This window comes from Stegodyphus dumicola, chromosome 6 (genome assembly GCF_044657685.1).
Source record: "Stegodyphus dumicola isolate Sdum_Otavi_A_Nest chromosome 6, ASM4465768v1".
In the NCBI taxonomy this organism is placed as follows: Eukaryota; Metazoa; Arthropoda; class Arachnida; order Araneae; family Eresidae; genus Stegodyphus; species Stegodyphus dumicola.
The window spans coordinates 204,710,368-204,727,788 of record NC_140773.1 but is presented as its reverse complement, the minus strand read 5'-3'; the positions used below and the strand labels follow the sequence as shown (position 1 = coordinate 204,727,788).

At 34.3% G+C, this 17,421-nt stretch overlaps 1 protein-coding gene across 4 annotated transcripts in view; it reads left to right on the top strand.

Moving 5' to 3' along the window:
* Positions 1–17,421, top strand: part of LOC118190717 (uncharacterized) — a 156,802-nt gene that overhangs the window by 88,307 nt on the left and 51,074 nt on the right. For all 4 annotated transcript variants that reach the window (XM_085819382.1, XM_085819383.1, XM_085819381.1 and 1 more), the window contains exons 4-7: positions 969–1,231; positions 3,624–3,748; positions 12,268–12,397; positions 14,180–14,368. In XM_085819382.1, the coding sequence (XP_085675508.1) occupies positions 969–1,231; positions 3,624–3,748; positions 12,268–12,397; positions 14,180–14,368 (707 nt within the window). The remainder of the gene's footprint in view (positions 1–968; positions 1,232–3,623; positions 3,749–12,267; positions 12,398–14,179; positions 14,369–17,421) is intronic.

The following is a 17,421-nucleotide window of genomic DNA, read 5'->3' as shown; positions in this document are numbered from 1 at the left end:
CTCTTTCACCATTGCTAGACGATCTTCACTCAGTATCCCTTTAAAAGTAGAAGTATATAAGGTATTTTCTCCCTCCTTTTTCCGCATGCCTTCGTGGTGTAACGGTACACTCGACGCGCATTCTACAGGTCCAGGTTCGAGTCTCGACGAGAGCATTGCTCATTTTTAATGTCTTGTGCTTCAAAATAACCTAATGTTTCAACAAGGTTTTAATGTGCTACGAAAATACATTTACCTGCTGTTGGCTTATTAATTACTACTTCTCATGAAGCTGTTTTAGCTGTATCTTCGTGAATACTTGGAGAGCAGACTTTTGAAAAACCGATGTTAGAAAACATTGTTATAGACAGCGGATAGTATAACTATGTGAACATTGCAAAATATGAAAAGGTTGAAAACATAACTGCTAGGCTCTTAAATAATGAATCCTGGAGGATAACAAAAAAGATTTATAAAATGGCCATTGCGACGCAGATCGTATATCTTATGATTCGAAGGAGGAAACCTTACAGGCATGTATCAAGCACTCTAAGTAATGTAGGATAAAAGCGCAAATTTAAACTTTAGCGGAGATGTTTAACTCTTCGCAGATGCTAAAAATTCTTTTAGACAGTTTCGCAAGCTGTATTCAAAATTTAAAAAAAAAAAAAAAAAAAAAAAAATTTTTACTTTAAAGTGAAATTCCATTTTTGCTGTTATTTTTATTTGCTTGTTCTAAATTATCTCTATGCCTGGGAGAATTTTCCTCGCGATTTACAGAATAAATGCTAATCTTTCTTTGACGTTATACTAAATTGAAAGCAAATAGTTAAATTTAGTAAAATTAATTGAATAAAATTAAATTATATTCTTGGCTTTTTGCATTGCAACTCCCCTTCAAGTCCAAATATGATGATTTTAGCAGCTAGAAAATGTGATTAATGTTAATAAACATATATATGTAAACAAACTGCTCTCAATATTTTCAGGTAATTACAAGAGTTTCGTGGGCCTCAAGGCATACAATCCCAACCTGAAGACAATGATTGCAGTGGGCGGATGGAACGAAGGTTCGAAGCGTTTTTCGAAGTTAGTTGAATTCGAAAACAACAGGCGCACGTTCGTCTCTAGCGTCATAGAATTCCTCAGAGAGTACGGATTTGATGGGGTTGACCTCGACTGGGAGTACCCTGCCTTCAGGGAGGGTGGAAATAATACTACTGACAAAAGAGGATACGCCCTGCTAATTAAGGTAGGTAGTGTCTGTTTTGGGATAGCCCTATTTTTTCAATACATGAATCCCCAGAAATCATTAGAAGTATTCCTTTCCGAATGTTAAAATGTAATTGTTTAACCCGTGTAGATGACCTTAGTAAGTAATACATTCCTTAACAAGCGCAACGATAGGAATTTCAAGGATAAACGAATTATATGCCCATGTATGTATGTATATATATGAAATATTTATTTTAAGGTAACAATATATTCGGACGTTTCAATAAAACGCTCATATTACTATGTTAAAGTGATTAATGGCTTATTTTATACAGGGTGTTTGTTCTAAAAAGGTGCTGCGAGTTTAATTCCTTAAATATTTATCTTGGAAGCTACATTCTCAAGCTAAAACAGATAATTTTATAAAACTTCCTAAACGATATGGATTGGAGAGTTTTGCAATATAAAATTTAACTTTTTATATTCCTCTATAGAAGAAGAACTACAGTTTATGAATCACTGAATGTATTTCAATGAATACAAGATGTTCCATAACATTATATACGAAATTCGCAGTGATATTTTTAATTAATACTTTCACTGGGCCAGCCACGAATTCATGTCTTTATGCTATTTTACCAGACACGAAAACATTAATCATTAAAAAGCATCTTTATCTTTTCATCTTTTTTGTTTTAGCAATAAACGTTTTAGATTTCCTGTAGATCTGTATGATTAGTTCTCACATTTATTCAGACACCAAAAAAGGATATGAATCAATTAATTCGTAAATATTTTATTTTATTAAAATAATTATTTTTTATCACGAATTTTATATGTTAAAATGAGAAATTTTATACGTTCAGTTTATAACAGCACGATGAATACATTACTTAACAGAATTTTATTATTTTTCCCGTAAAAAATTCGATTTTATATTTGTAAGAAAACTTCCATCCACGATATCGATAGTATATAGATTAGAAACCTATATACTATCGATAACCTTAGAAAGTTCTCCATGAAGGCATCCCCTTAGCCCTCGCCTTAGCCAGATAACACTCTTGTGCTTTGCCGTAAACAAATAAACCAATCGATAGTATATTCTGTGCCCACGTTCGGCAGAACGATAAAGTCGTAGTTCGACCTGGGTTTAATACTAAGTGATTGTCATGGTTTTGCTCATCTACGACGTGAATACAAGACAATGTCCGTTAGAAAAGTCTTCCACGAAGACATCCTATCCCTTAGGCAGATACCCCTAACTTGCTTTGCCATATTGAAATAAAGCAAACCAAACAGATACTCTGTCCAAAAGCATTCTCTGCATTATTTTGAGAAACCCTGTAATTGGAAAAACATTTCAGGTATCAATATACAGACAGTTTCAGCAAATCGGTTACAAACTTTCGGAAGAGATAGAGTACACCTAGACGATGGAAAAAACATAACAATGCATGCTCGGAAACGCTTTTCTGGGGTGGTAGGGACGACACAAAACACAAGAAAGGAAAGACACAAAGAGAGTGAGAAATGTTTTTAACCCTTCGAAAATCCATAAGTTGTTTTGAAACGGTTTCCGTACAAAGAAAATTGAATACAGTTGCTTGAATGCGAACTGTATGCATTTGTGGGACAATTTTTCCTTCTCAGATTTTCAGCTTTATTTTCAGATAAATCATATCGCAAAAATGGATTAAATCATACTTCTTAGAAATAAATATTACAATCCCTTCCAGTATCTTCTTCAGCTTAATTTCAATTTCGATTTACAGTTTTAAATTTAAATAGTGAATTCAAATGAACAAAACAAATATGATTTAAATTTTGTCGCTTTTCCTGAGACAAGAGCTTTTCGTTAGCTCGACATGTCTTCCTTTCTTTTCATTTACAAATGTTAATTGTAATGATTGTAAATTCAAGGTTATTCAAAACTCATACAAAAGGAACCTCTTATTTCTAATAAAAGCTAAACTTGTAACAGGTTCAAATCGAGGTCAATGCATAGTTTTTTTATGTTTGACAACCCGACTGTATGTCTCAAAAGCAACACTGGGTTACCAAATTCGTCAGAAAAGTAGGGATTTCGGTATTTATTGTTTTGGATTTTCTTCTTTCTACACAGGGTATTTAGACTGTAAATTTTGCTTCAGTGTTCCAGAAGGACACTTTTGTTTTCTCTTGATGCGCCTAAGGCGCATCTTATCAACTCCTGTTTAAGAAATTCGAACACAAAGACTTACTTTTTTTTGCACGATGCTAAAAAATCTGTGTATAAACACTCAGGTTTCCAAACTAGGTAAATAAATGAAGTAAATCTGAAGTCTAAATTAAATATCAAATAAATAATTAGTGAATATAATGTCTAAATTAAGCATAAGTAAATTAAGCATCATATAATTATACTTCTATGCTTCCAATTTCCTTAGGAACTGCGACAAGCTATCAATGATGAGAGACCATTGCCTGGTAAGGAACGCTTATTATTATCTGTGGCTGTTCCAGCTACAAAGGATTATATAGATTTAGGATTCGATGTTCCAGAAATATCAAGGTAAATATAATAGTTTTCATTTAATTTATCACCATATTTAATATGTTTTATGTACATTATGGTTCGAAATCATATCATAATAATTTTTAAGAAATCATCTGTTTAAATGTATACTATTTTCGTTGGCATTCAAATTAATATCCAAGTATATCCTTCGTTACAGCCCGTAAAAGTTTTAGTACATGTCATTTTGCCATCATGTGATTTTCATTTTTTTCCTTCTTATGACAGCTGTAGATACATTAGGTATTTTTTAAATCAGGAGCGAAGAAAAAAGAGCAGTTCCCTACCGGGACTCGATCCACGGATCTCTTAAATACGCGCCGAGTGTGCTGGCCATTTCACCACGAAAGCATGCTAGGAAGGAGGGAGAAATACCTTATATACTTCCCCTTTTAAAGGGCGACTGGGGATTAGGCAACCCGATCGCCAAATCCTCGTGGGGGAGGATCATCATCCACCACCCTTTTAGTTCGAGCGCCCCTGTAGAGACATGAGGTAATAAGCAGTGCGCCCACCGGGATTCAAACCACGTACCCCTCGAATACACGCCGAGTGAGCGGGCCATTACACCACGAAGGCATGCTAAGAAGGCAGGAGAAATACCTTATACAGTAAACTAAAAATGCAATCATTAAATTATAAGGTATTTCTCCCACTTTCCTAGCGTGCCTTTGTGGTGTAACGGTAGCACGCTAGGCCGGTATTCCAGAGGTCCGTGGTTCGATTCCCAGCGAAGGCGTTGTTAATTTTTAATCAGTCCGGCTTCCAACAAAATATCCTAATGTCTCTACAGTGGCGCCCGAATTAAAAAAAAGACTGTGGATGATGATTCTCCACACCCAGGATTTGGCAACTAGATCCCCTAAAACCCTAGTCTCGCTTTTGGTATTCCAGAGGTACGTGGTTCGATTCTCGGCGAAGGCGGTTGCTTTTTTTCATCTTTCCTGCATCTAAAAATATACCTAATGTCTCTGCAAAATGACCAGTTGATTCAATGATCAATTAGATCAAATTTAACTTAATTAAACCCTAATATAACCTTTCAGACTGCCAGATGAAGAACGACCATTTTCGTTCTGTCTTTAATGGTCAAAGACTTTACATTAAGTAAATGCAACTATGAAACAACTAAGGATTTATTGACTTCATCTAGAAGTACAAAACTAAACTAATTAACAAAATTTGCCTCCGTTTATAGCGCGATTGATAGGCAACGCTGAAGCAAATTATTTATAAGTTTAAATTTAGATATTAGCCTGCTAATAGTGCTGTTTTCACGACTACTACTAAATGAAATTTCAATACTGAAAAACATTAATGCCTGATAATACCACAGACGCTTCTCACCAACCAGTTGATGTTGTCAAATAGCTCTCTCTCTTAAAATTTAGATTCATATTTAGATTTAAAACGTCTCTCTTATGTACATTCTGATCGAGCAGGTGAAACAGTAGGCGCACGCAACAGATTTTTAACATAATAAACAGCTTGTTAATTAAAATAAATTTAAGTTAATTTTTATTAAGGTTTCGTAAAGTTTTTCTTATTAGAATGAATGTAATGATAACAGATAAAATAATAAATTTTTTTATTTTTAACTTATTAGCACAGCCTCTTAAAAAATGAAGTGTTTTATGTGTATTAATTTTACAGTATTTCAAATCGAAGGATTATAATTATTAACTGGTAATATGTGATGTAAGCTACCTAGGAATGAAATAAACTGGTGTGCAAAAATTAAGGACGAGACGGTTTTTTCAATATAACTTTGTACAAAAGCTTTCCAAATCAACACATTTAATACCGTAAGATCCCCAATACGTAAGGACATGAGTAATGTAAGCAACACTTACTAAAAGAGAAATCAGAGGGATAAAAAGAAGCTTTATTGAAAAAGTAGCATGGAGCGCAATGCGATCGTGCCGGCCAATCCATACGTTCAATATCCTCACTCTCTAAAAACTGTTCGGCAGCTACTGTGCGATGACATGGTGCATTGTAGTCCATGAAAAGGAACTGCGGACCCATTGCGCCTCTAAAAAGACGCACATATGGAAGAAGAATATCGTTACAATAACGGGTCTCGTTGACTGAACCTGCGTCGAAGATGTGAAGGTCTGTACGACTACCAAGCATGATGCCTCCCCAAACGAGAACACCGCCACCTCCATACCTGTCCCTTTCAATGATGTTCGAGGGATGATTGCGGCTTCCCAGCTTTCTCCAGATGAGTATGCGATGAGAATCGCTACTGAGACTGAATCTGCTCTCATCTGTAAAGAGTACTCGTCCCCATTCATTGTCTCTCCAATTCCTGTGTTCCCGGCACCACAGAGAACGCCTTCTCCGATGGGCAGGCGTTAAATTGTCTCCAAAGTCGTAAAACGATGCTGTGAGCAATTCCGAACTCTGCAGCCACACTTGTCACACTGCGGCCTTCCTCCAACTTCCCAATAATTCGACCTCGGGTAAAAGTATCCAGATGTCTAACAGATTGATTACTCGCCATTTCTCGCTGAGGCAGCAACTCGGTGTGATTTTAACTGCTATACGGCGTGCAATCTCTTTGCCAGAAATACTGATCTTACACCGACAACATGTTTTATACTACTCAGACACTCCCCCATTACGTCTACCTGCATATCTGCGCATGCGCTACCGTACATCACCTTACTTAATCTCCTGATTGGTCTTTCTGTCCGCTCTGCCTCTTCGTTCAGCTGATATGCTAATTTTTCGACTTCGTCCTTAATTTTTGCACACCAGTGTATATTACTTGATGTTTTCACTATTATTCACACTTCGTAAAAAGTTTGAAGACTGGCTGCGTTGGAAAATATTTATACGTGTTGGTAGAAGTATAAGAGGACACCATTTATTTACCAAATGGTAAAACAGATGTTGTCCTCATATGCTAACTATCCAGAAACATCAATACCTCACAGATCTCTAAAGTCCGCAAAGCATAAACGCTTGATCGATTTCACACTGCCTTCTCTGCCACAGCCAGCGGATAGTTTGTAATTCCAATCATTTAGTCCATGTGATTTAGTGGTATCTTGACATATTATTAAATAGATTTTCATTTAACATTGTATATTTATATTTCTGTTTCACAGAATGCTTGGTTCTTTCAAGTGATTTTATTTTACTTCTTTCTATTTATTTCCGATTTCCACCAGCTTATTTTATTGATCTGTGTTTGGTTCTTTAAAAGTCTTGTTACAACATTGTTGTATTTTTTACTTTTGACAAAGTAGAATCACTGCCATTCTTTGCCTGAATAACAGATTGAAAGAGTTTTCGTCATCACCAGTTTTCGGCAATTGTTACGAGTTTTCACAATCCCCAATGGTGCCTTTTTGGATTACTTGGTAGCACGTCTGACTAGCTATCGGAAAATTTTAAGTTTGAATCTGGCAAGAGCATACTAGCTTTCTCAGGTTTATTAAATCAAAAAAAACTTTAAATATCTAAAATGTGGCGCACGACTAAAAATTTGATGGATTACAATTCATCACTCCCTCGATTTGACAGCTGGGTCTCCTCTCTCCTAATTCTTCCGTCGGGAAGAATGTATGGAATTTTCACTTTCCCCCTGTAATTGATAGCATTCCCGACTAGTAATCGGAAGATCTGGAGTTCATACTCCAATGAGGACATGGATAATTTTTGGCATTTCCTGCATCATGAAAGCCTAATAGAAATTAACAATGTTGATAAATAGTTTCACCCATTTGCAGAATGAGATTCATAGTTGAGCATTAATAAGTTGCAATGTAATTGATTAATAACCAAATAGCAATGTACTTGCAAGTATAAGTAATTCAATTATATAACATTCTAAATGAATTATTTGTACTCGTAATTACAGTATAATGGCTGCTACAATTATAATGAAATTGTATTCATCATAATGCAATTGTAGTTATAAATAGCGAAATGACAAGGTAATTGAATTACAATTAATTCAGTTACAAGCGAGTTTAATTACATTATAACTGTAATTACAAAAAGCAATTGCATTGTATTTATAATTACGAAGTAATTGCATAATATAGCTCTGTAATACATTTTGCCCAACCCCACCAATATATTTGGAATTACTAGTATTATAATGTATTTTACAGTTCGAGAAGCTTGAAATGCACGTTCGTGTGCGTTTATTAAATTGTTGTTTGTGTGCGTTTACTAAAACGTTGTTTATTAAATGGGCGTTTAGAAGAATGTCTCCCAGAAACTAGCAAACACTGAAGTGGGAGATTCTTGGTGATAATACTCCGTCTCTCTCGAAAATCTTCAAATAGAATCGATGTCTTTATTTTCTGAAAAGAAGACAAATAATGTAAGCATAAGATATATAGAAAGTGAATAATTCTCTGCTGTAGTTGAAATAACTATATACGCAAGGCCGTATTGAATGGGCTTGGGGACATTAAGATTATAGCGTATTTTGAGCTTCAGTTTCAGGTATAGTATATGTTGATGGTGCTGTTACACGATAATGCTCCTGCTTATGTGTCACAGATTCTTCTGCAAATTAGAAGTTCTTATCCTTCTACCATGTACCAGATTACCGTGACCTGTACTGCAAGATTACCTATTTCCTAATTTCGCATATGGAATAAGGATATTCGGTTTTCCATCGCGGAATGTTTGCAAATGGCAGCTTAATTTGAGAATATCTCAAACAGTCCGTTCCAGAAATGCTTCAGTGATCTCTATCAAATACTGGCAGAAGTGTATTGTTTCGAAAGGACATTCTTTCAAAAGGCAATTGATTTCAGAATCGCAGATATAATCATTTAAGACTTATGGACTCAGCCCCAGGACATTTTAATCCTGCTTCACGTACGAGGTATGGGATTTTTATGACTTAGAACATTATATTTCGTAGAGATCTTAAACGTTCAACTTTTGATTTAAAAGTTCATTTTAATTTTCTAACTCTTTATTTTATGTTAAATTACTTTGTAGAGACATTGGGTATTTTGGGGAAAGCCGGAGAGATAAAAAATTAGCAACCACCTTCGCCGGGAATCGAACCACGGACCTCTGGAATACCGGCCCAGCGTGCAAAACCACTACACCACGAAGGCACGCTAGAAAGGCGGGAGAGATATCTTATAACTTTTCTATTAACCCTCGTTCCATTTCCATTACAGAATGCAAATTTCTATCTGTACTTCTCTCAGGAGACTATCGGTACAACGACTGTACCTATGGACGACCATTGTGCCATCGCTTTAGAGAAGAATTGGTCATAAGTCAATTTTTTCCACTTACATGACCACCTTGATTTCCAGATCTAGCCCCACGGGGATTTTTCTTCTGGGTTATTTGTAGCTCAACGTCTATATCTTGATGGGACTCCGACCTTGACTACTTTAAAGGACAGCATATCATGGGCTGTGTTGGTCACATGTTACGTATAATCTCTGAGAATGGTGTGCACAGGATGCAATGTGTGACCTATGAAAGGAGGTCACATTCTAAGAGGTCTATGCTTTTTCCAAGGAAGTATTTTTGTTGAATAAAGTGCTATAGTGCGTTGAAGTGTTATCTCTCTAACCCTTTGGAAAAATTAGTTTACTGCATTAAAGCGGTGTTGCACGAAAATCTCGTTTTTGTTATTGATTTGTCCAGTTCTCAAGTGCATCGACTAGGGCAGCGTCACTTTTCCGCCTATCGCAATTTTCGTAAATAATTGTTTTCAAGGAATATTTTTTCTCGTGTCGTTATTGGTTCCACTATCAAATTTGGTAACATTCCAGCTCATAGAGCGAGCTACAGTTTATTGTGAGAAGTGTCAGTTCAAAAGTAAGCATCCTGCGCATTTCACTGGCCTTCGTCATTTCCGACACGCCTTCAGTCTCGGACATGAACTCTACCGTATATAACATATGTCAGTCTTCTCAAATTCAAATTGCATGCAGGCCGAATGCACGATCTAAAAATAACTGACAGGCCGGATTTTTCTTTTTAACAAAATAACAAATATTTTAAATACATTTTAAATTTAGCTTACTAATATTTATTAAACATACATAAACAATAATAATGTAGCACGAAAAATTCAAATTTATAATTATTTTCTATCTGATATCTTAAGTTTGATATCTCTAAGACATTTTTGTTGGCTACACTTTGTCATTCCTACATATTTGCAGCTAAATATCAGATTCTTAGGTTCCCATTTCTTTCAAACTATTCTAAAATGTTTGGTTAAGCATTAATTTAACGTACTTGAGTTTAAACGAAAAATTAATAAATTATCAAAACTTTCTAAGGTTTCAGGGAAAATTTACTAAATGGAACAAAACTTGAGAATAAATGACAACAACCTAGTATCTTTTTCTTACTCATTAATTTTTTTTAACTCATAAATAAAAATAAATTTGTTCGTATGTAAATAATTATAAGCTTCTTTATTTCTTACTACAGCTGATACTTGGCGTTTTGATTCTGGTAAAGTGGTAGCCTTGGAAAGAAATTACTATAAATTATCTTCATGACAGATTCTTAATGCTCATCGGTCATTCGGTTCTTTTCTAATTAATTTTCAATTGTGAACAAAAAGGTGTTCATATATAAATGTGCTTCCAAACAAAGCGACTATTTTTAGTGGAAGAATTCGTAACTGAGCGTATTTATTTTTTAACAAGCATGAATTAAAGTTAATAAAATCCGTAATTTAAAATCTTCGAATAAGGTTGATATAGCGTTATGAATTAATTAGTTCCATTTATAGATTTATTATATGTTATTCACGTTCATTTTTTAATTTAATTGAAACTAATGCAAACACAGATTTAAAATCTTTGCAACACAGTACTTGCAACAAGTACATGATAATTACCATGCCACAGGGGGAATTCTCTTCATGACATGTGAAACTCTGTGTTGGGATACGTGATCTGTGTAGATGAGAGAATGCTTCAGGCCTCTCACAGATACACAATTGTTTTCTAATATTATGGCTACAAATATCATAGTCTGACGCGCCGTTTCATGGCCTGTTGTGGAGGTTGCGGGCGATAGCAAAATGGCACACTTTGCACCTGCTGTTTTGTTCATATGTTTGATTACCTCTGAAAGTTCAGCAATTGGCTAGACTGACAAATGCCGGAAGCAAGATAAATTGACACATCTTCAGGAAAAAAGCACATCCATTATCATTATCATTATCTGTCGTGTCTAATTATAAGTAATTAGACTGAATAATTTATTTTAAGTAGATCGCTATAATATTTTTTTTTTTACTTTATCTTCAAAATATTTTGCTGCAGTACAAGGTCGGTGCCGTGGCATCCTAAAGAGCCGCTGCACATCAGCCTTGAAGCACTGCTCTTGATTTTTCTGAATTCAAAGATCTGAATATGCTATTTCAACAAGTACAGATTCTTTATTTCACACTCTTAACTCACACTCTCAAATATGTGCTACTTTTTTTTTCCACATAAGATAAGTTTTATTCCTCTAAAGCTTGTTTCAGTTTGCGATAGAAATGCTTCTTTTCCCTTTCACCAGCTGTAAAGACAAATTTAGCAGCTGCACAAAACCACTTTGAACCGCCTGCTTGTCACATTCAAGGATGTTGAATAGCGTCACCCTACCCACAAGAAAAATATTCTTTTCTGTTCCCTAATCTAAAATCCCTATATGAAAATTAACAAAGGCGGTCCCTTAATGGTAGGCTACCAAACGAGCGGTAGCTCCCATTGCAATGCCAGCTGAAAGGAGGTGGAAGTGCATCTCTAGTTCCCGTCTTTTTACATAAACTTTGAATTGTATCATCCTGATACCACCCCGGTCTGAACAGAGGTTATAAATATCCTCTTTTCATTTTTGCAGCATTCTAGGTATTGGAAAATTAAGCAATGAGTTTCTCTTAAGGGTCCAAGCCCCATTTAACTCCGACTATGTCTCGTTGCTGATACCTTACGACTCTTTTTACGTCGACGAGTCTTTCTTTGAGGAAACGGTGAAGGGATCATATCAAGTGCATTAATTTAGAACTAAAATCAATTTTGATTTAATTGAAATAAAATCATTTAAAAAAAAATCTTTTCAATGAAATAGGTAGCGCACTTTAAAAAATAAGCGTGCACTGTATGAAACGAATAAACGATTAACAGTTGGAATAGGGTAAATATTAGGAAAAAATAATCTTTATGTATAACATATAACATTATGCAACATAAAATTTCATTGTACTATTTCTGAAAGAAATTGTTCTAATATTCTGAATTAATAGGTGAGGGATATTTCAAGAGTCAATGATGAAAAATGTGTAAATAATTTCTTTTTTCAGGCACCTGATTCTTCAGCTAAGAGATAATTCGATATCCCAAAATGGCTGTACTTAATTTAAGTTTCTTAAAGCAAATTAATTTTGTTGTTTATTAAAAAAATGAAGAATAAAAACTGAGATATCAAAAAATCTCTAAAGTCAAGCAACCAGTTTTATGCTAATAATTTAGAATTTCAAACTATTAACTGAATTGTTTTATTAGGTATGCTGATTTCTTGAACCTGTTAACGTATGACTACCACTCAGCATATGAGCAGGAAACTCATCATCATGCTCCTTTACTTCCTCCTTCAGGGCTGGATCCTTTGGATTACAGGAATCAGTTAAATGTTGTAAGTATTTGTTACTGACATGTTAGAAAAATTGGGTTTTTATTTAGTTTTCATCCAAAATACGATCATTCAGTCAGTTTACTGTTTACCATCTTGCTTCAAATTTATATTTCTATAAGATTTCGTCATTTTAGTTTTTCATATTAGGCTATAATGAAAAAATTTAAGGGCCACAAATATTAAAAAGCATTCGCAATTCCGAAAAAAAAAAAAAAAAAAAATGTTTTCTTGTAATTTCGCTATTCCGAATCTTTTGAATCCTCATCTAAAAAGCGTTAAACATTTTTATTCAAATCTTTATAAATATTAATTTTTTGGTATCTAATGAAAGTGATCATTAAAGAAAATTGAAAAATTGTTGCAATTTGAGGGACACTAATATCACTTTGTTACGATCGATAGAAGTAGACTTTTAGATTTCTGAAAGAATTAATGATCCCACATATATTGTTTTTCTCTGTGTATCTCTAATGAATTCTTAAAACATATTCCTGGCTTTGATTTTAGGATTCTGGAAAAATGTAAAAAATACGAGATATTACTCAAATACTTCATAGCAGATTTTACTAACTCAGTGAACGTCGAGATTATTGAGTTTATTTATGTACTTCTTTATATATTCTTAGCAAATATAGGTAACTAAAATACTTAGTTTTTTCCTCTCCCACAAAACTTTAAACGTTTTTAATTATTTTTACAAAATAAATGTTTTTTTAAATTTGACATTTCCGAAACATGATTATTTTAGTCATTTAAAACACTTCTGCAATTGGAATTATATGACCAAGGGTGCATAAGGGAGTGTATATATGTTTGGTTCTGCCGATTGCAATAAAAAAGTAAAGTGGCACAATTAGATGTTATAGCAGTTTCATATACAAAGTTTGAAGGTTCTACGGCTAATCGTTTTTTGAGTTTTGCAAGATAATACTGTAGAGACTTCAGGATTTTTTTTTAAACAAAAGAGATTTAAAATAAGCAACGCCTTCTCTGGGAATCGAACCGCGGACCTCTGTTATACGCGCCCAGCGTGTAGACCAGCACACCACGAAGGCAAGCCAAGAATGCGGGAGAAATACCTTATAATACAAATATAGATGCGATCGTTCGTACATGCGGACGAACATCAAGGAAAAACTCATTTGAAATCCACTTCAAATCCATTTTACGATCCCTTTCTTTTATTTTGTATATACGGAAATACATACCGAAAATTCTGTACAGACATGACGGAAACAAAAAGAGTCCAAATGGATTCGGGATAAATGAATACGTTGAAATGTGATACCCGAAATTTTTTGCGATTACAATACTTCCTTTATTTCATACAAGTAAAAAGAGCATAAAACCAATTTTGACAATGATTTAGGTTTGAACAGAAAATTTAGTTAACACCACTGTATCATAACTAGAAAAATTAATAATCCATAACAACTTTTGCTTACATTTTGCTGCTCAAAATGTAAATATGTAGAAAATTAAGAGTAAATCAAAATATCAAATACACATGTCCGGAAGTCTTTGTTTTAAACAAATGAAAATAATGTTTTTCAGAATTTTATCTCCAAGTTTCTCAATAAAAATAATTTTAAAGCGGCACTTCATAAAAGAAAAGTTAAAGCGGTAAAAAGAAGATACCTGAAAAATTAATGAATGATAGTATTTGTTTTAAAAAAGAAAATTCTGCCAATTAGATATTTACTTATTTTTCCATATTTGCATATAAATGTTGAAATGATTCAGTCATCAAATTCAAACATGAATTTTAATATGCATTCATAGGCATGGACAGTGGAGTATTACTTATCCCTTGGTGCGCCACGTCATAAATTGGTTGTTGGCGTTCCCATGTATGGCAGATCCTATACACTTTCTAGTCCTCAGATAGCTTACGGTTATGAAGCCCCTGCAAAAGCCCCAGGAGAGGAAGGAACTGCTACCAGAGAGAAAGGTTACCTCGCATTTTATGAAGTAAGAAAGCAACATTTTTTTCACTTTTTTTTTTATTTTAGATACAACAGTCAGTAATCGATAACAAAATGCGTAATAGTATTTTGTTTGAAGCGCCCTAAACTAGAATTTTATAGATCAGTATTTGATGCTAGTATATGTAAATATTTGTGTTTACTTTATTTTATTTCATTTTCATATATTTTTACAGTGTTATGTATTATTTTTATATATTTGTTTATTGGGTGAATCTTATGGAATAATATTTTGTGAGTTTTTGTTTAATCGTATTGTGTCTTACGAGAGTTCGTGGTAGCATAATGTTGTTGAACTTCGAATTTTGAACCGGTCTACGGTTGAATTCTGAAAATAGCTGAATTAGAAGCTGGTAGTTTGGCATAAACATTGCTGTTGCATTTGGGCAAAATTTTGTGTCTCTGAATTGGCAATATTAGGCAATTCTCAGGAAGTACATTTTCAAAGCACTTGCAGTGATTTTTTCTGGAAGTGCTTCGTTGAACAGAATTTCTCTTGCCTCTGTTGTTCTTCTTGAGATATTTATAGCTGTTCAATCGGTATGGACTATTATGTATATTTCAATAAAGTCTCAATATCTTCTTGCTAATCTGGGGCAACTAAAGATAACTTTGCGAATCCATAGTTCGAAACATTATAGATAAAATCTGAACAAATTGTCTTTCCTCTAAAATATCAAAAATTGCACTTTTGTTTATCTGTATTTCGTATTAAACTGCTGCAATGCGCGTATTATCTTTGAAAGCTACTGAAGAAGTGAATCTTCTTACCGCCATGAGAAAAATACGCTCTTCTAGGTGTACAGTAGCACCCCCGCATCCGTGGGTAATTTGTTTAATGAGCACACAGCGGATAATAGTGAACGCTATGTAAAATAGGTTGTTCATACAACACACATAAATTCGACAAATTATAATTGATGAATATAGCAACATAAGACGTTATTAATATTAAAAAGTAATAATAAAATATACTGTACCCTATATTACTTCATATATTGTACTGTTAATATGAAGTAATGTAAAATTTACTCTCTATTGCTACATATTCTTTATCTCTTCTAGGCGTATTAAGTTGCAAGGTTTATTTATGTTAATTAAGCACATGTTTTATGTTACGAACCTGTACTGTCACTTCCCTCTTTCCATTTTCCTGCCAGAATGCAAATTAGATCATATATGTTTAAGCGAGGGTTGAGATTGTTTTAGTGAGAGCGTATTCTGCTTGCTGAAGGCCACGTTACTAGTTATATTTTACGATACGCATTTCTGTCTACATCGTTGCTTTATTCTCGACGATAGTGCTGTCACGCCGATGTAGGTTGAGAGCCAACTTCCGCGTTTAGGCTTTGTCTAATAGCTACTTAGATTTAGTTCAATTTAAAATTCTACTTTTGAGTTCACGCCATAAAGGCTGTCTGATTTGTATGTTCCCAGTGTGCCTTCTGTTTACCATATTTAGGATTAAACAAAAGGAAATTTTACACCCTTCAAACGTTTCTGTTTGCTTATCTAGACATAGTGATAAGTCGCTTAAGTCTGAATCTTGACTTAGAGTATGTTACCAAAACATGTGAAACTCTACAAAGTAAGGAAGTAGGAAAACGTAAGCTGATCCTTAAAAGGCGAGTCAAAAATTCAGACATAGAGCTCTTGAATTATGTAATGTAGTGAATAATTTCAAGAAATGGCAGAAATAAAATTCTTTCTTTTTTCTAACAAAGCAACATCCCCCTCCCAAAAAAAAAAAAAAACTTTTTGTGGCCACAAATTTTAGAATGAAAGTTTTGTGCTTACCTATACATAACACGCAATAAGGAAATTTCCCTTTTGGAAAAGGATAATGATTTAATGAGGGATTCAGCGATATCTATAAAAGTTATGTGATGATATTGCAAGATCTAAGACAGGCAGAGGAAGTAGGATGATGGTGTACTTGGATTTAATTGAAGAGACAGGGTAAGGATCTTGAGGATCATCATCTTTATAAGCTGAAGAAGAACAAAGAATTCAAAGCTTTTTCTGCTGTCATTAGCATTTTAACTTCCCTATAATAGGCTTTGTATGACAGAAAATTAACAGGAATTATGGTTTTCCTTATTCTTCAATCTTTCACGAGTTGAAAAGTCATTCTGACGATAAAACCTGAAATTTGTTCTATTGGATTTCGCTCTGCCACGCACAATATCTATTATTTCCAAAATTTTTACTCTCTTCCTAACGAACGGTTTCTCCTAAGATTACAAGTCATGTTCACTACTCTTAGGCTCTGAAATAAGAAATTTCTAACTGCGAAAGATGTAACAAATTGTCGCTAATAAGATTAAGAAGATTACTAAAAGTAGAATGAAGGAAAGTTAAAAAAAATATATGTTAAATGCGAGAGCGAAAAACTCAGATGCTTTAACTAGTGGAGCCGTGGTTTCCTGCTGCCATTTTTATAGGCGTCAGGGGGGAGGATATAAAAAAAAAAAGTGCGAGTCTGATGAGGGACCTGTAACCTGAGAATATGTTTCAGGTTCCGAAGTTTATCATTTTCATCCCCTTCTCGTTTAGTTATATCCGTTAGAAGAGAGCACGTATCTGCATATTGTAGTAATTACCGTTGGGATTTAGTACTTAGTTTATTTCAATGGCTATATTTCATGGCATATATTTTCAAACTTAAATACTTTATTCTTGCATTACGAACCATCGTTAACTGAAACTGCGGAGGAGGGGGGGGGGATGACTCTAATTGTATATTACGCATTACGTTTACTTTCAACTCATCTGCAATAGAGGTTTGAATCCCGCGAACGGGCTGGCTGCATGGGTGTTTTCGTGGTTTTCTTCATGTGTAACGTGTATACGAGCCAGGCCCTAGTGTGCTTTGCCATAATTAAATACACCACCACCACACCACATCTGCAGTAAAATTATACCACAAGGATTAAAAATGTAATATAATAAGTAAGGCATTTCGTTAGTAAATTACTAGAGACTTATCGAGTGAGAATTCGAAATAGTTTACGTCAGTCCCCTTTATTTTTAAATAGT